Raw genomic sequence first — 20,166 nt, forward strand, 5'->3', positions numbered from 1 at the left:
TTTAACTACTCTGTGGCACCTTATCAAGTGGATTTATTTGCAGAAGCAGCAGTGGTATTAACTGATACTCAAATTGTCTGAGAGTCAATATAGTTAACAATTTTTTAACATAAAAATGTAAGTACTTCCTTTGAAGTGTAAAAGAAGTTTTTATAAAGGTGGGTTTTTTTTCCATGTCCAGTGTTTATATCCTTATTTACTGTCCTTAAGTCACATGAAACTCAAAATAATATACACTTTACCTAATTAAAATGGAAAATGAGTTTTTAGTGGTCCTGATCATAGAGAATGGTTATAATTTTTAGTTTTACAAAATTAGGTTCTAGCTTAGAAATCTTTTCTAGAATAATAATTATAGCATACAAAAGTGTTTCTTCTCGAAAAGTTTTAACTTTTATGATATATTTGCTTCCTATCTAAAATAGGAAGCAAAAAATGGATGATAAAGTAACCCTAGAATAGCACAAAAAGTTAATATCTATTTGATGCCTAAGAAGTATCTTTATGCCCAGAAAAGTAAATTACTAAGTAGATAGGCACAAAGAAAAAGTCAAAAGCAAGAGATTCCTAGTCACTGAAAATGTTTGTCAGTTTATAATAAAGTAATACCTATTAAATTAGTTAAGGAAATAAAACACCATGATTTAGATGAAAAGTTATGGTCTAATTCTGCTTTCTGAACCAAGGAAAAATAACAGTAATAGACACTGCCTTTCACTTTATTAGTCTCTAGATTTCTAATTCACCTAACTGTAAACTCATAGACTAAGTCTATGTTTTGCCGCCTCTTAAATGTAAATATTGAGTTTTTATTCAACCTGATTAAAGTATACTTTAATATTACTTTTAATATTATTTTTAGCTATTAGAAAAAGGATTGTCCAGTATGCAGCAGTCATTACTACAGATTATTTATAGTCTATTGAGTCATATTGACCTGTCTGCAGCCCCAGCCAAGCAGTTTAATCTGGAGATCATAAAGATTATTGGCAAATACGTACAGGTGAGTGACCACAAAACTTACATATAACATTGTTCATCTCAAAATGATTTATAATCACACAATATTGGAAATGCCTTAAGTGTTGAAGAATAGGGAAGTGGTTCAACCATAAATAATGTTTTCAGGATATTTGTAGTATGCAAAATGTTCTCAATATAAGTGACAAAAACCAGAATCTGAATTAGTATGATTTCTAGTTTTCATATTAACAATTTCTATAATGTTCTGTAATGACTGGAAGGAATGCATATTCACATTACAGCAGTCAAAACTCTGGCAATTAGGACTGTGACTCATTGGTTGTTCTTGTTTTTGTTTTGAGATGGAGTCTTGCTCTGTTGCGCAGGCTGGAGTGCAGTGGCGCAGTCTTGGCTCACTGCAGCCTTTGCCTCCTGGATTCAAGCGAGTCTCCTGCCTCAGCTTCCCAAGTAGCTGGGATTACAGGCGTGTACCACCACACCCAGCTAATTTTTGTATTTTTAGTAGAGATAGGCTTCGCCATGTTGGCCAGGCTGGTCTCGAACTCCTGACCTCAGGTAATCTGCCCACCTCAGCCTCCCAAAGTGCTGGGATTACAGGCATGAGCCACTGCACCTGGCCTCATTGTTCTTTCTTTCTTCACACCTTTCTGTTTTAACGAGATTCTACATAGTAGGCATACACTACTTTTAGAAACAGAAAACCTCCTTGAAGAGTTTGCATTTTAAAGATTTTTTTGTGTGTCTGATAAAAAGTGCCAGATATTTAAAAAGTGGAAAATTAAACTTGATTTAAATGTAAATGATGACAAGTCGGCCTGGTCTTCACTGAATTTCACCTTTGAAATTCAGTTAAGCTGTCAGTTTGAGCTAGCAGTTAAGAAAGTCATTGCTGAGCAGATCAGTAGGATGGATACAACTCACCAAAGAGAACAAGCTCACTAACAACCTTAATAGATTAATATGTTGTGTTTATACTCCAGTTATGTTTGCATTCACTAGAGCAAAACTTAGAATGGGATATACTTAGCTGGCAAGGAATTTATTCTAGTTCATATCTGAAAGCAATAAAACTGTATTAAAATGTTTTCAGTGATTCAGTTATGTAATCCAGATTACCTCTAACATTCCCTTGAAAATCAGTGATGGCCGATATCCAAAAAACGGAAGATTTTCTGGTGGCCCTGTTTATCTTGTGGCTTACCCTTCAATGAGTGAGGCTTTACCAGATAGCAATTATATCTCTTTCTAAAGCAGATTTCTTTTCTTCTTAAACCTTAAAGAAAAAAACTTATAAAATATTTGCTATATTTCACATAGAAACATATACCACATTGAATTTACTACCTTATGAACCATAGGTACATTTATTATGTTCAGAACCACAAGCTCAACTTGCCAGTGGTCAAGCAGGTAACCAGAAGGAGCATAGATTTGTGGCTAAGTGAACTGCACTCTCTCCATCTCAAAGAAGCAACACAACTTAGCTTCCCCTGGTGGTTTTCATGTTAGAATATGGGTCCAGTGTGGCCAGACTTCTCATTTTAAGAGAAGCTGGAAATCTACATTTTTCTGTAAAATCTCCTGATTTTAAAATGTTGACTTAATTTTTTTTCCAGATTTCCTTGTAAATGTGTGAATCAAGATCATGTTTAGCTGATGGCTCATCACAGCGGCTGGCTTGTGCTCTATTAAACAACTGAATATTTCACAGAATTGAATTATTGATAATCTTTTACGTTTAAACACAACCAGCAATATAATTTATGAAAACATCCTAAAGTTTAGCATTTCATGATGCCCAGAGATAGTAATTATTTCTGTCAGAAAAAAGTGATCATTATTTCTACTTGGTCATGATTATGTTAAATATAAACTTTTTTTTATTTTTGTTATGTTTTTTTTTTTGAGATGGAGTCTCACTCTGTTGCCCAGGCTAAAGTGCCGAGGTGTGATCTTGGCTCACTCCAACCTCCGCCTCCTGGGTTCAAGGATTGTCCTGCCTTAGCTTCCCAAGTAGCTGGAATTAGAGGCACATGCCACCATGCCTAGCTGATTTTTGTATTTTTAGGGGAGATGGGGTTTTACCACATTGGCCAGGCCGGTCTCAAACTCTTGACCTCAAGTGATCTGCCGCATTGACCTCCCAAAGTACTGGGATTACAGGTGTGAGCCACTGCTTCTGGCCTTTAAACTACTTTTTACAGTGCTGTTCTTAAAATGTCACAGTATCATGTAGACCTTTTTATTATCAAGTATTTTGTGTTTTAGGTGTCTTCATAGCAAGATGTTACGAACTCAGTTGGATAGCCCAGTTCTGCCAGAGATTTTTCACTTCCTTTTTTTGGTGTCTTAATGGTTATTTTTCTTTCCTCAGATATCAGCTGTGAAAGAATATGTATAATATAATACAAGGTTGAGATGTGATTTTTGGTACCCTAAATAAGAAGTAGTTTTTTCTATGTATCCTTTTCAGTGGGTGGTAAAAGAAAGATACCATAAATTCTTTATCAACATTGACTCTTCTCTACATGTACATCTATCTCATAGATCATCCCTAGATTTTATTGGTGGGAATATACAAAACTAAGTCAAGCAGAAAAATTTTTTTTAAATAGCCAAAATTGTAGGGAAAAAAAAACCTCACCCTACACAACTCAGTAATCCCTGAGAACATCACTTTAGCATGGTATCTACTGTCAGTATTTGGGGCCTGGGCCATCAAGAAAAAAAGTCTTAACTGTATTTTAGTATTTTAATATTTTTATGTCTAAAAAGGAAGGTATTTGTTAAAAAATTTTTATCTGCAAAGTCTTAAAATACTTAAATTTTAGAGTCTCAAAGCTATAAACTTCATTCACCTAAAAGTTGATGTATATACAAATCTTTTGTTTACTACTACTGCCAAGTTACTATATTAGTCTGTCCAAATTAATGATAACTACATAGCACTTATTGGGAGAAAAGCAAGATATTTCTGTTGGGTAGCATTATTACACGTATGGTATCTGATAAATCTAACAGTACAAATAATAACTTGTGTTTTCTTTCCTTTTGTAACTCAGACCTTTCATTAAGGATCTTAAAAATGAGTAATTTTTACAAGCATTTTTGTAGAAATAATATTTTCATGGTGTACAGTAAATTGTTATTAGTTGAATGTGCATTTGTAACTTTTATGTGTCAATTATTTTTTAAACCAGAGTCCTTACTGGAAGGAAGCCCTTAACATATTAAAGCTGGTGGTGTCACGCTCTGCGAGTCTTGTCGTACCCAGTGATATCCCCAAGACCTATGGAGGAGATACAGGTTCTCCTGAAATATCCTTCACTAAAATTTTTAATAATGTTTCTAAGGAGTTGCCTGGGAAGACCTTGGATTTTCATTTTGATATATCTGAGGTAAGATGCTTAGAAATTGATGAAGGTACTCTACTAGGAATTTTCTTTTATTTATTCATTCTTTCATTTAACAAACATTGATTGAGCTCATACCCAGTGTTAGACAATATGATAGCTGTTATGAACAACAAAGTGGGGTTTGGGGGAAGGCCTACTGTTAGAAAGCTTACTGTCTGTTAGGGAAACAGACTGTATATTCCCCATCTAAAAGAAACGTCACAACTTAGCTTCCCAACAGTGTTTAGCTTAACAACTAAACATTGTGATCAACATTCGGCTGGAATAAATTAAAAGTGCTCGGGGAATATGTAGCATCCATCTAAAGGAGTGGTTTCAGAAAGGAGTCAACATCTGAGCTGAATGTTGAAAGACAAGTAATCCTAGACAGGCACCTATGGCAGTTTGGGGAGGGTAGGTTAAATGCAAAGAAGTGGAGAATGTGTGAATGAAGGCTTGTAAGTATGAGAAAGAGTGGTGTTCTGGACACTTCCAAGTATTACAGCATACCTTGGTCACAGAGTTCAAAAAAATGCAACTAGAGTGTGATGAGAGATGAGGCTGAAGGCATAGGAAGGGGCAAGCTCATGGGGATCTTGCATTTCATAGTAACAAGCTGGTTTTATCTAAACCAGCGGGAGCTCTTAAAGGATTTTTAGTTGGCGTATTAGGGTTTGTGTTTTAGGAGGATCACTCTAGCCATAGCATAGAAAATAGAGCAGGGAGGAGGAGAGGACAGTTGGTAAGGAATCTGTTAGAAGAATTTGGGCAAAAGATAATGTGGGACTGTCCCAAGACAATTGCAGGGACAATGAAGAAGGAAGAGAGATGGTTTACAAAAAGACCAAGGAAGTAACTGATGGGATTTAATGGGAAAGTGGGGAAGAGGTATCAAGGATTTGATGAATGGCCTTGACAGGTAGATGAATGTTGCACCATTCAAGAGAGTGGAATTGCAGGAACAGATCTTATAGCAAGGAAGGAGAGGGCAATGAGTTCCGTCTTGGACATGTTGACTCAGAAGTGACCCAGAAACATACTAAAGGAGGTGCCTGGTGGTCAATTAAATTTTGGGATCTGAAGTTTTAGAGGAAAACTTGGGTGGAAGTAACAAATTAAGGGTTTCAGTCTTGTGTAAGTGGATGGCTGAAACCATGGAAGGAAAACTAAAAAGAACAGAAGGCAACAACTAAAGGAAACCTGAGAAACTGGATATTTCAGGACTAGACAGAAGCAGGGGCCACCAGTCTGGAAGGAACCCTGGAGCCTGGCTATGCTGCATATTAATAAAAATCTCATTTAAAGATTTTTCATCGTTGCTGAGAGTCCCAATTTTTTTTCCTTCTGACACCTGAGCCCACTCTTGGTGCCTTGGTGCCATTGAAACGGTCTTTCAGAAACCAAGGGAGGAGCTTTTCAAGAAGGAAGTTATCGATCAAGTATTGTAAGGTTGAGAAAGATTAAAAATTGAAGCTCTACTTACTTTTTTGTTGATTAGAATTATATAGATAAATGTTTTATTGCAGTTTAATCTTGGCATTAGAATTTATCCTAAACTTTATTTTTTTATATAGAAAGCATATTTGTTACTAATTTTTTAGTTAATAATATCTGAGAATTTCTAGCAAGATGTATGTATAATAGCATGGGAATATGATAGAGAAGCTTGGCTTTTCTTTTCCTTCTGATTCAGAAATTGATCGTATAACTTAATTATGTTATTTGAAGCTGTGATGCAAATTCTCAAAACATTTTGTATACTTAATTTCAGTTTGTTGCATCAAAAATTCCTCAGTACCTGCCATGCATAGGCACTGGAGATATACCAGAGGTATAGAGGCAACACACATGGTCCTATGGATACATGTGTAGTAGGGAAGTCAGGCACATAAACAGTTTACAGTCAGCATGTTAACTGTCCAAGTTTGATTACACAGAGGTGGTGGTAGAAGAGAAGGCCTCCTTAGAAGTCTGGAGTCATCACTAAAAGATGATTAGAAGTTTACTTAGTGGATATTCCATGCAAAGGAGCAACATAAGCTAAAACATGGGTCTATAAAAGAGCATGGTATGTTTGGAAAACAAGAGCAAGCTCAGTTTTGCTGCTGTGTGAAGTTCAGAGAGGGGGAAGTGGTCGTATTTGAGGCTAGGGAGAAGAAGGATGATCAGTTGAGTATAAAGGGACTCGTATGACATGCAGATGAACTTGAATTTTATTTTCAAATGCAAATTTAAAACACTTTACAAAGTCAAATATAAATGAGTTTTTGATTATCATAGAATTTTTACTGAAATAAATTTTGGAAGTATTACACATCAGATTTGTAGTAAGAATCTACATGGAAATGTTCCTCTTTTGTTACTTATCTTCAGTATTTGCTAAACCACATTGCTGAGGCATACTTAACAATATGCATTGAAAAAGCACCAAAATTTAACAAATATTAAGTCTGAGTGGTAAGAAAACAGATGATTTTATATTTAAAATATAAATCTTTTTTATATTTTCTGAGTCTTGGGTATATTTTATAATCGTGATGGGGAAAGGTGGAGGTGGTGGTTTTTAAAGAATGCAGATTATATTTAAAATAGGAATAAGCTTTCTGATAACCTCAGATGTAAAATTATTATTTCTAATAAAGCCTCTTGATTAAAAATGTATATATCATTACCTTTGATCTTTGTTAACATCTACCTCATGCAAAGTAATTTCTCTCCTCATGTTGTTTTTTTGTTTGTAAAAAATATTATAGGTGCACTGTTAACCCTTTTAAGTTTCTTTTATGTTGAAATATTTGAGCCAAACACTGACATTTTGTTTCTGTGTAGACACCAATTATTGGAAACAAATACGGTGATCAGCACAGTGCAGCTGGAAGAAATGGGAAACCAAAAGTTATTGCTGTCACTAGAAGTACTTCCTCAACTTCTTCTGGTTCTAATTCTAACGCCTTGGTTCCTGTTAGTTGGAAAAGGCCACAGTTATCACAGGTACATAGAGAATATCAAAATGGAACATTCATAGAAGAATCAGTTTTGTTATATATATGAAAACTTGAGAATTTGTCTTATTTTATCAGTAGTCCTAACATTTTAATTTTTTTTTTCTTTAGCGAAGAACAAGAGAAAAGCTAATGAATGTGCTTTCTCTCTGTGGTCCAGAATCTGGCCTTCCAAAGAACCCATCAGTGAGTAATCCTGAAGGCTTGTGTCAAGGTCTTAAATATCATGTTATTCCATGAAGAACTGATCTGTCTCCTTTCTTGCCTTTTCTAATTTACCTTACTTACGGTATTAACTCAGAATGAAAAAAAGATTTCTTGTCTCTTGTGACACCTGGCAACCAACTAGTGTAGCAACTAGTGTTGCTAACTGGGTGTTCAACTAGTTAAACATGAAGACCAAATTTAAGCTCTGAATGCATTGAAGAATGAGGTCTGCAGTGGCTTTGGGGTACTGATATCTCATATGCAGAGTGACAAAGCTGATGGATGGACTTTTTTTTTTTTTTATCGTTCATCAGGTTGTATTTTCTTCTAATGAGGATTTAGAAGTCGGTGACCAACAGACTAGCCTAATTTCTACAACAGAAGACATAATTCAAGAGGAAGAAGTAGCTGTGGAAGATAATAGCAGTGAACAACAGTTTGGTGTTTTTAAGGATTTTGACTTTTTAGATGTTGAACTGGAAGATGCAGAGGTAAGGATGTGGGCTTTCTCTGTTAATATTTATAGAACAGTTGTATGAGAACTAAGGATTTGATCAGAGGATCTTATTGAGGTCAGTGTAAGGTCAAAAAGGTAAAAATCTCAATTAGGAACTAAATTTGATTACCACAATTAGTCAACAGCAGAATAAGTCTGAGATAAAAGAGAAACATTCCATTTTTCATCTTTATCTTTAAAAATATAAAATTAAAAAATGGATTTCTTCAAAATCATTTTCAGGGTATGCTTAGACTTAAATGTTTTGCATACTTTGTCTTATAAACTAATATGCAGCCAAATGGTAAAAATTTATATGAAAATTGATTGAGGACAACTTTAAAGAAAGTTGCACTTACCACTAAATTGACTATCACAAAGGGTTTGGCTTTCTAGAACTCTTCCCTTTGGCAAATGACTGAGATTCCTTCTTTGACATTCTGAATCACTTTCTTCTTTATGATGTAGGTAACTCTCTCAAATGCCTGATTTCATTTAATACTCAAAGCATTTCTCTTCTAAATTGATTGGTCTGGATTATATTATATTGGTAGTTTTGTCAATTTGGATGCTTTCTAAATGGAATTTATAACTCAAAAAGTAGATTTATTAGCCCACAAAACTAGTTCAGAATTAGAGCTTATATTTAGATATGGTTCAATGAAGTTTTTGGCTGTTTATCTGCAGTTCTCTAGGCTCTCTGCTTCTCTGCAAGTGAGCTTGACCTCAGACAGCAGCAAAACAGTCATCATTGCTGGGTAATCTTAGCCCCACAAACAGCAGTGTTTGAAGGAAGTGAGGGTCACATCCAGAAATGCTCTCAGAAAAGTAAAGAAGTTGCTTTCATAAATGCTCTTAGCAAACTTCTTGTCACATGTCATTGACCCAAGTTAGGACACATGCTACTTTCTGAAACAACCACTCTGGTAAGTAGAATAGGATTGCCCTGATTGTCTTAGGCTATTAGAGATCCATTCCTGTAGCTGAACTCAGTTCCCTAAACCACAGTCTCTTAACCCTGAAAGTTTATATCAAATAGATTTTTTTTAAAATTCTTTATTTTAAAATTGCTACAAATATCTGTATGCAAGAAGACCAAAATGCTCTAATACCAAGTATCTATGTACCATATATTGATGTATCTTTTTCTGAAGAATCAAAACTCATTCATATAGCTCAAATACATTCAGCTCTCATATACATATACATATACTACTCATATACAGCTGATACACATTCATCAACTCTCATATACATACACATATACAACTCATATACAGCTCATACACATTTATCAACTCTCATGTACATATACATATACAACTCATACAGCTCATACACATTTATCAACTCTCATGTACATATACGTATACAACTCATACACATTCATCTACTCTCATATATATATATATGTAACTCATATACAGCTCATACACATTCATCAGCTCTTCTTGTAGGGGTATTTCCTTTGGCTGTAATAGGTGAGGTGGAGGAATGAAATGTGATGCACTCTCCCATATCACACTGTTCATTGTCCATGGAAGACCAGTTTAAGGAAGTAAAGTTTCCCCTCCGCAACATGCCTCAGTACCCCCTGCAGATGTGAGGATGTGACCATGGTGCCTCTAAGTAATGCAAATGCCTTCATGTCAGCTTAGGAGCTGTGTAGGCTCCTATGGAATACTCCACCATTTACATTTTCCCAAAGACACAATTGTATAGGTTCACAGGAACTCAAGAACAAGTATTATTCAGCACCTTTCAGAGCAGTAGCCTTTAAACTTTTTTTGACACTAATCCACAGTTAATATATTTTGTATCACATTCAAGTATATATATCTTTAAAAATAAAAGTTTCAAGAATATGCATCCAAACTCACTGCTATGCATACTGATATTTTCTATTCTCTTCCTTTCCATTCTTTTTTTTTTTTTCCAAAAAGTGTATGTTACCACCCTAAAATTAGTTTCACACTCATCATTTGAAAAAATATATGGTAGGAAATAGAACAGACTTGCACAACCAAGTAACAGAGTGAATGGGTTAAAGAGACCTGCTGCCCTACCCAAGACCAGGAGCAGCTTCTAAACTCTTCTGTAGTTCTTTGCTTTTTTCAGTCCAGAATTTAGATTTCTAAAGGCAGGCTCTTGACATTTTTGTAATGGTAAGGTTATTTTTCTTTTTGTTTGCCTCTTTTTTGTTTAAAGAGAACTGTAAATGCTTTCAAGTTCAATCAGTGCTCTAAAATGTCAGTGGTAATAAATAAGGCTTTTAATAGAACCTTAGTCAGAATGAACTAAGGGTGTTCATTGTAGTTCTGTCTTTAATTCAAGTCACAGTAATCAGGGCTGGGGTGGAGCATGCTAATGTATCCCCATAATTAGGCCAAATCAGCGATACAAATTTTCTAAAACCTGGATGTAGTCTTGTTTAAAACATGGTAACAGGAAATACTTTGATTGCTACAAAACAAACTTAACCACTAATGAAAATTATAGTGAAATATCTCCTCATTTTGAAAGCCCACAGTGCATATTCGTTCACTCACCAAATATATATTGAGGGCCATTGCCATTATGTGTTTTGATACATAATAATATTTGAAATGATATGTTCTAAGGAAGGTGGTTTTCAAACTCTGACATGCAGAGCCCTAGGGCTTCCAAGATATCTTCAGAAACAGCAGGGACAGATTCAAAGACCCAATGGACACCTGTACACCTTCAACCAGAGGAGCTCTGGTTTTCTTAGTTTTGCACAATTGAATTCCATCTAAAATTTCATTTGAAATAAGTAATCTTCTGCTAAAAAAAAAAAAAAGATTTGAAAACTTCTAATCTGGACAATTCCTGTGTAAAGGCATACAGAAAAAAAAACATATTTTGCTAGCCAGCTCAATATGGTTTGTTTTATCAGGGCCTAAGAAAAATTGTAAGGATTATATCCTTACAAAAGGAGGAGCAGCTTAGAATAACAGAAACATAACTTATATAAATCCTTAAGTGGGAGAAATTGAAATTTGTCGTATTTCCTCTTGACCTTTTGAAATTGGCAACAGTTATGTTTTGTTGGCTGTGATCTTGATTTTAAATTATATTTTATAGCAAAAAATGACCATTGAATTTAGCCAGAGCCATCCTACCAACTAAAATAATTTGTGACCTTGTATGTTGTCAACTGCATGTGGGTATTTGAAGTCAGTTTTTGCATTGTACTAAGTATTAAACCTTTGTAAATCTTGAAGATTTTCTTAAAGTTTGTGTTGCCAAAGTGTATCATAGAAATGTTGTTTTAAGTGTCTGTCTCTGACTTTTTCATAGCATATTTTGCATAAAAAAAGGTTTGAATCACATGTTGACTTTCTGCACAAAGCTTAATCCAGAGCTTGAATCAGTCTTTGGGTTTGAGAAATCACAAAGAGTTTGCCCCAAAAGTGTAGTGTATATTTAAATGTTTGTCTTCGTTTTTTTCTAATTCTGTGTGTTTTCCTTTTTGCTAACCAGGAGCTGCAGGTAAGTTGCAGCCTGGTGTTGTGTATTGTTTATTTGTTGTCATCTGTGATGTATTTGTCTTCTTTGTGGTCTCATTCATGTTTGTATATTAGAATAGAAATGACTTAGATAGTAGATTTAATTGGTCCCCAGTAATACAAGATAGAAAGTCAAGAAAATTATTTAGTTAAAACAGGTTATCAACCAAATAATTTTGATCTTTTTAAATATAAATATTTGATGGTATGTTAACAGTTTAAAGAAATTGAAGGGCTGATTGAATCTCTGCTTTTAATGATGCATTAAGTATTTTTCATCTTGGTATATGTTTTTCTGGTATATTACATTTAGTACATTTAGAAGCATGTATTTAAGGTTTTAGAAATCGTGTCTTGCTTTTCCAGGGTGAAAGTATGGACAATTTCAACTGGGGAGTTCGCAGGCGCTCACTAGACAGTATTGACAAAGGGGACACTCCATCCCTCCAAGAGTACCAGTGCTCTAGTAGCACCCCCAGCCTGAACCTCACCAATCAGGAGGATACGGATGAGTCCTCAGAAGAAGAAGCGGCACTTACAGCAAGCCAGATACTCTCACGCACACAGATGGTATACAATTCACTTTTCTTACAGTGACAGTTGGTCTCATTTTCCTCTTAACTTCCAACTTCATAATGATTATTTCTTGATTTTCCAGTTTTCATTTCAGTATGGGTGAAATGCACACACTGAAATGAATCTACAAGATTGCAGCAGTAATGGAGTACCGTGTTGTTATTCGTGACAGCACTAAACTTACTAGGTTGATACTGCACACCTGTTAGCTGCTAAAACGTAATTTCTCTTGCTTCTTTCCTAATCACAGTGAGTTGTTTTAGGTCCTATTAGAGGCCTTCAGTGATAACATACTTTTGGTATCAGTTTGAGCACTAACACCGTTTAATTCACTGCCTGCTTTTCTTTCCTAGTTAGTGTAGTATGGAAAGACAGAGCACAAGTTTGGTCCCTTTCAAGAACAAGTAAACAGTGAGTGGAAAATGAAAGCTGCAAGAGTAGCCTGTTATTTCAGAAGAGTCAGGGTGCAAGAAAGCCAGGGGTAGGGTTGGAACTTGAAGATGGCACTGTAAAGAAGGAGAAGGCACATGGAATAGCTACCCTGGTACATGTAATAAGGAAGCAACCAGTGGAGACCAGGCACCAGCTATGGTTACACAGCTCTTACATGAATGCCTCCTTTTTTTATTCTTTAGGGACGGGGTCTCGCACCATCACCCAGGCTGGAGTGCAGTGGCGCAACCATAGCTCACTGCATTCTTAAACTCCCGGTCTCAAGTGATCCTCCTGCCTCAGCTTCTCAAGTAGCTAGGACTACAGGTGCACACCACATAGGCACAGCTAATTTTAAAAAATTTTTTTTAGAGATGGGGTCTTGCTATGTTGCCCAGGTTAGTCTTGAACTCCTGGCCTCAAGTGATCCTCCCGCCTCGGCCTCCCAAAGTGGCGGGATCACAGGCATGAGCCACCGCACTCAGCCACCTACCTTTAATTTAGATCCATTTGCTCCACTCGACCTGCTGGCAAAGTGCTGACAGTGATGTTGAATGGCAGGGCCTGAGCTGCTTTAGGCACAATGTCAAGTTGTCGGTTTGTGGTTGGCGTCCAGTCATCTCTCGTTTTTTTTACATCTCATTGGTGTCCCGTTTGTCTTTCCACTAACTGCCCCTCTCCCATTTAAGTGTTCAATGACCAACTGCTGCTGCTAACAGCAGCAATAATATGTTACCACTTACTGACTGTCTGCGATGCACCCGGCCCTGTTCAAGGTATTGTACGTGTATTAGTCACCATAACTCTCCTCCCAGCACAAGGCAAGTATGGTTATTGCACATCTGCAGATTACATGTCTCAGGACACATAGCTAGTAAGTAGATTTGAATCAAGCAGTCTATCTCTAGTGCCCATTCACTTAACTGTTCCACATAAAGCTTGGTCCTCCATGAATGAATTTGAATTCAGCTCTAATATGAATTTCAGCTCAAGGTTATCATAGTTACATAGAGTTCTTCCACTTTGATAGTTTTTGTGTAGCAAAATTTAGCCTGTATTAATGCGTACTTAGTTCTACCGAGGGGTTAGCTGCTTACCCTAACAACACCCATTCTGGTATAGACTGGAAGGGAAGAAAGATGATTTTTGGAATCTCAGAAACTCTTTATAACGAAGCCCCTAAAATATTTTATGATAGAGAATGTTTCTTGTGGCTTTTGTGACCATCACTCACTCATAAATGAATTCCTCATTTTACTGTTTCTCTTTTTAGTTAAACAGTGATTCTGCCACTGATGAAACAATGCCAGACCATCCTGACTTACTTCTCCAGTCTCAAGATTCCATTGGCAGCATCACAACAGAAGAAATGCTTCAAATCAGGGATGAGACCCCAACTTTGGAGGCTTCTCTAGATAATGCTAACAGCCAGCTGCCTGAGGTGGGGAGAAATGCGGGCTGGTGCATGGCCAATCTGGGCTCTTTTTAGCACTCTTTTATAGCTCCCACTTTTCTTTCAAAAGAGTTTTGAAATTGATTTGTTTCCAGTATTTCTAACCTGTTGAGTTATTTTAAATGAAATAGTCAAATCTGATTTTTTCTTAAGTTGATAGATTAAGGAAATGACCTACAGGTTAAAAATAATCTTGAATGTTTTTAACGAGCAGTTTGCATTGCAAAACGTGGTGAGGTAATGTACAGACGCTTCTATGGGGTTGGCGAGCATCATCTATTGCTCTGTATTTTCTTAGAAGGACCACTTTGGGTTTTTTTTCTCTTTCTGCTTTGTGTTGGGTTTATGTGATTGGTGCTGTGATTGGGATTAAAACCTCAGGCCCGCTGTGTTAGCAGTTGTTAAATGAAATCTTTTAAAAAGACTTTGGAACCACTAGTATTGTGTTTTTTGGAAAGGCCTGTGAGAAGTAAGCCAGATTTGAAGCTAATGACTGACCAAAAATAAGTAAGTATTAGTGTTTTTTTTTTAAGATTATTATACTTTTAAAAAAATGTAATTGCTATAGCTCTGTCATATGTGCTTTTTTTATTCCTTGGTAAATATTAGGAAATGCTATATTTTGTCACTGTCCATCAAATTAATGTAGTTATTAAATCTAATCTAGGTAACAGATCTTACTATTTTTGTAAGGTGATAAAACACTCTCATGTTCTTGTTAGGCTGACTCTTGTACATATTTCAACTTTAACAGTAACCAGACATATTTTGAAATGAAGGCATTTTGGCTTCCTTATTAGCAAGCCATCTTTAAAATGCTCATACTCATATGGCTAAGGTTTAGATAATTCAATTCAACAGATATTTATTGTGGTTTCAGTAGATGCCAGGCATTCAACTAGGTGCCAGAAAGAATAGGGCATGGATGGCCCTGTTGTCAGAGAACATTCTCTTGCTGTCTATTAAGGAAGACAGAGAAGGCTTTTAAAAAAAATTACATTTCAAGTCAGGCACTGTGGCTCACTCCTGTAATCCCAGCACTTTGGGAGGCCGAGGCGGGCAGATCACGAGGTCAGGAGATCGAGACCATCTGGCCAGCATGGTGAAACCCCATCTCTACTAAAAATACAAAAATTAGCTGGGTGTGGTGATGTGTACCTGTTGTCCCAGCTACTCGGAAGACTGAGACAGGAAAATCGCTTGAACCCAGAAGGCAGAGGTTGCAGTGAGCTGAGATGTCACCATTGCACTCCAGCCTGGCAACAGTGCGAGACTGTGTCCCAGAAAAAAAAAAAACAAACAAAAACAAAATAGAGAGATCAAGACCATCCTGGCGAACATGGTGAAACCCTGTCTTTACTAAAAATACAAAAAATTAGCTGGGCATGGTGGCGTGCACCTGTATCGCTTGAATGTGGGAGGCAGAGGTTGCAGTGAGCTGAGATCACACCACTGCACTCCAGCCTGGCGACAGAGTGAGACTCCGTCTCAAAAATTAAAAAAAAGAAAAAAAGAAATTACATTTCAGTATGGAAAATTCAATAATAGGTTCAAGGCTTTATGAAAACTGAGAGAAAACTGATCAGCTGTGCACTGGGGGTGATGGTAAGAAAGGACAGGTTTCATGGCAACTGGGACATTCCAGGCAGAGGAACACAATGTAGAAAGGGATGGCAGTGTGAAATAGCATGGTATGTCTAGCTAAAAGCAGGAAATTGAGTATTTCCAGAGAATAAAATGGGAGGAGGAAGAGGAAGAGCAATAGGAGCGATGAATGGGATCCAAGACAGGAGAAGTCCTATATGCCACACTACAGACTTAGACTTTATCTTGAGGTAATAGACAGGAGAAGTCCTGTATGCCACACTAAAGACTTAAGACTTTATCTGGAGATAACAGAAAGACATTCAAATTTTTATTATTTCAAGAGATACCTATTAAGTAACAAGCACTGTACCAGATACCAAGATGGACCCACATGGCATGTGAGCATTCATTTATGTGACCAATATCTACTGAGCCGCTACCTCGTGCTAGGCACTAGGCTAGGCATGGGGCCCATGGCAACTGTGACACAAACAAAGGCTTTTGGTTTTATGGAGCTTCATTCTAGTAGGAGAGACAGATAATAAGCAAGTAAAACAAAATATAAATAATATGTCAGAAAGTGCTTATCTTATTCATCGTACTAAAAAAGTCTTAACAGTAATGTGGACTTGAGTGAAGGAGAAAGTTAGGGGTAGCATTTAAGGTGAAACCTAAATGACAAAAACCAGTCCACCCCTTGAAGCTTTGGAGGGAGAAGGTTCCAGGCAGGGGAAGCAGCAGTTTAAAAGGCCCTGATACATCTGAAGTACAGAAAACTGGCCAATGAGGCTGGAATGCAGTGAACAAGGAGAGGGGTGGGCCAAGGTGCTGTCATGACATGTGTCACAGGCCACACAGCAGGTAACCATCGAAAAAGAACATGATCTGATTATTTCTTAAAACTTTGGCCTTTTTTGTCGAAAATGGAAAGTAGGTTCTAGTCCCTGACAAATAAAGCTTGCAGTTAGGGATAATCACAGAAGGGTTGCAGCCTCATTGTTGTTATTGAAGTCTCTAAGGCAGAGGCATTGAGGGTGGATTGGAGGAGATGAAGGAGCTAAGCTGGAAGAATATTAGCAAGAATTTAGCAGGGCCTGACTAAGGGCACAAACATGAGAAATGTTTACAGGAGAGAACTGACAGAATTTAGAGATGCATTTTAAATAGACTATATTCCTTTCAGTTGTTGGGAGGTTTATTAGTTATTAAGCCAAACTACAGTGCCTAGTTTGGATCACACCATACACCGTAACACCAGTGGATGAGAATGAAAGGAATATTTTGAAAGCATGGTATTTCATTTAGAAACAGTTCTACTGATACTAAAATTATCACCAAAAGAATGGCTATCCACAGGGAATATGACAGCCTTATATCTGTTGGATATATTGGCCTAATTTGTTTTTCTCTGTTTTGCCAAATAGTGTCAAATGACCCAAAATTGCCTCTTGTACCAAAAAAAAAAAAAAAAAGTAGAAAAGCACCAAGATACTTAAGTAAAACCATAATTATTTTTAAAGCAAATTCTTAAGACAAAGAATATAATTAATTTTAATGGGTGAAATGTTTTGTGAATTAAAGGAATAAATCCACTCCTAAAAATGTTTATTTGAATTTCTTCCCTTAAATCATTTTAATATTGGAAAGATAAAATGGAGTAGACTAAAGCATCTCTTGTCATGACAAACTTTAGAGCTGGGTGTCCCTTTCTTCTCCGTAATATGCACATGTTACACTCTGATCTCAAGAGGGGATTAAGTTCTTCACTTGTATTTACTCACAGAGGGTTTCTTTTATTATTTATGATAGCTTCGAATCCAACTCATGGATGACAAATTATTCCTTATAGGAAAGAAATCTCTGTAACAAAGCATGTGTGCATGTGTCATTGTCTAATAAGGTGAAGTACAAGAAAATTTGATTTCTCATAATCTACATATAAACAATGGAATCCATTTTATCAGCCCCAAAAGCACTTTCTTCATTACATGTAGGCATTACTAGAAAATTTCGTTGTATATTATATGATACTAACTACAGATAAAATATCATCTTGAAATTATTATTCAAGAAAAAATGACAATCCACTGCAAGTGTGAACTAATGAAAAGTGAGGGCATTGAACTAAGTTTAGGTTGAGATAACAGTATGTTCGTGTTGATGTAGAAGGAAAAATTCATGCCAATAAATATTCTAGGTATAGAAATGTCTCTAGTACTGTCACATAAATTATCTTCCCAAATAATGACAAATTTTTTTTAGAAAATTCATCTGGAAACCTTAGGGTATATTGAATATAAACTGGTGGAAGAATTAAGAAATAATTGTACTATATTATATTCAATGCTAAAGTGAAGACTCAGAGTTTGCTGCTTTCCATGCTTAACTAAATCCAGACCACTTTGTGTTTTTATGGCATATTTCTGTGCCTTTGATATCTTCTAATCACTTTCCCTGCAATACCATCCCTACCTCATATTTGTCAAAACATGCTGTTTCCTCCAAGGAGACTCACCTCAGTTGCCTCAACCAGATGTGAGCTTTCCCATCATTGAGTACCAGCACCCATTTGTATGTTGCTGATAGTATTTGCCTTACATTTACCATTACTCTGGTATATGTTATTGTCATTCACTTATTAGCCTAACCCGGTTATCAGATTATAAACTAATTGCAGTTAGGAATTATTTATACCAGAGCACTCAGCCCAGAATCTAGTCAAAATCCTTCATTTTATAGATGAGTTTTACATATGAATAAGGCCCAGGCTAGTGTAGGGTCATAGGCTCTGACTTTCTCTTACTTTTCTTATTTTGGAAGGAAATTCTATTTTTATCCATGAAAAAGAGGTAAGAAGCTACTCTACAGCTGAGAAGTAACTTAGGTCCAAATACTCAAAAGAAGCTGATCTTTATTCCTAAAACTATGACCATTAGTACTTACTTTCAAATTGATTAATAAACTAAAAACTAGTGTTGATACTATCATCATATATGCTTTGAAGGTGTTTTCATTTTTTAATAGTAGCAGCTCATTGAGCCTCTACCACTTCTGTATCACATAGCAACATTGTTTCAGTAATATTACAGTGGATAGAAAGGGCACACCACTAGTATGCTTTATAACATATTTTCGTTATTGTTTACTTCAAATTAGGAGAATATACTCTTTTTTGATAATGAGCTTGTAATAATTTTCAAAAGTATAATTATCTAAAATGTCCTAATGTCTTCTGAACTGTAGCTCAGTGATGAAACTTTATCAATACTCAAAGCCAAAATGAGGTCTTATAGTAAAGCTTCCCTAGTTGTCTAGGTTCGGCATCCTTCTGATTGGTCAGTACCTATTCCTGCTGTATGGCAGCCCCACAGGACCAGTGGGTTAATTACTTTGAGTCATCTCCCCTACTTATGTCCAGAATATAATGTGTTCCAGTGTAATGAAAGAAATGACATTTCAAACAGGAGACAATTTATACCAACAATACAATGTTTTACTTGTGTAGAGTTAGAGCATATATGAGAGAAGATATTGTACCAAAGCACATACTTCTTTTTTTTTAAATTTATTTATTTTTTATTATACTTTAAATTCTAGGGTACATGTGCACAATGTGCAGGTTTGTTACATATGTATACATGTGCCATGTTGGCATGCTACATCCATTAACTCATCATTTACATTAGGTATATCTCCTAATGCTATCCCTCCCCTGACCCCACCCTGCAAAAGGCCCCAGTGTGTGAGGTTCCCCTTCCTGTGTCCAAGTGTTCTCATTGTTCAGTTCTCACCTATGAGTGAGAATATGTGGTGTTTAGTTTTCTATTCTTGCAATAGTTTGCCGAGAATGATGGTTTCCAGCTGCATCGATGTCCCTACAAAGGACATGAACTCATCCTTTTTTATGGCTGCATTGTATTCCATGGTGTATATGTGCCACATTTTCTTAATCCAGTCTGTCATTGATGGACATTTGGGTTGGTTCCAAGTCTTTGCTATTGTGAATAGTGCCACAAGAAACATACCTGTGCATGCATCTTTATGACAGCATGATTTATACCCCTTTGGGTATATACCCAGTAATGGAATGGTTGGGTCATATGGTATTTATAGTTCTAGATCCTTGAGGAATCGCCACACTGTCTTCCACAATGGTTGAACTAGTTTACAATCACACCAACAGTGTAAAGGTGTTCCTATTTCTCCACATCCTCTCCAACACCTGTTGTTTCCTGACTTTTTAATGATTGCCATTCTAACTGGTGTGAGATGGTATCTCATTGTGGTTTTGATTTACATTTCTCTGATGGCAAGTGATGATGAGCATTTTTTCATGTGTCTGTGGGCTGCATAAATGTCTTCTTTTGAGAAGTGTCTGTTCATATCCTTTGCCCACTTTTTGATGGGGTTGTTTGATTTTTTTTCTTGTAAATTTGTTTGAGTTCTTTGTAGGTTCTGTATATTAGCCCTTTGTCAGATAAGTAGATTGCAAAAATGTTCTCCC

The 20,166-nt window shown here is 36.3% G+C and overlaps 1 protein-coding gene across 1 annotated transcript in view; it reads left to right on the top strand.

Moving 5' to 3' along the window:
• FRYL (FRY-like) overlaps positions 1–20,166 on the top strand; it is a gene marked incomplete at its 5' end in the record, with an annotated part of 98,255 nt that overhangs the window by 45,301 nt on the left and 32,788 nt on the right. Inside the window, 7 exons of the mRNA XM_011973061.1 lie at positions 863–1,003; positions 4,185–4,382; positions 7,209–7,370; positions 7,493–7,567; positions 7,903–8,079; positions 11,981–12,184; positions 13,896–14,063. Of these exons, the coding sequence (XP_011828451.1) occupies positions 863–1,003; positions 4,185–4,382; positions 7,209–7,370; positions 7,493–7,567; positions 7,903–8,079; positions 11,981–12,184; positions 13,896–14,063 (1,125 nt within the window). The remainder of the gene's footprint in view (positions 1–862; positions 1,004–4,184; positions 4,383–7,208; positions 7,371–7,492; positions 7,568–7,902; positions 8,080–11,980; positions 12,185–13,895; positions 14,064–20,166) is intronic.

Source organism: Mandrillus leucophaeus, unplaced genomic scaffold, assembly GCF_000951045.1.
Source record: "Mandrillus leucophaeus isolate KB7577 unplaced genomic scaffold, Mleu.le_1.0 Scaffold1337, whole genome shotgun sequence".
NCBI lineage: Eukaryota > Metazoa > Chordata > Mammalia > Primates > Cercopithecidae > Mandrillus > Mandrillus leucophaeus.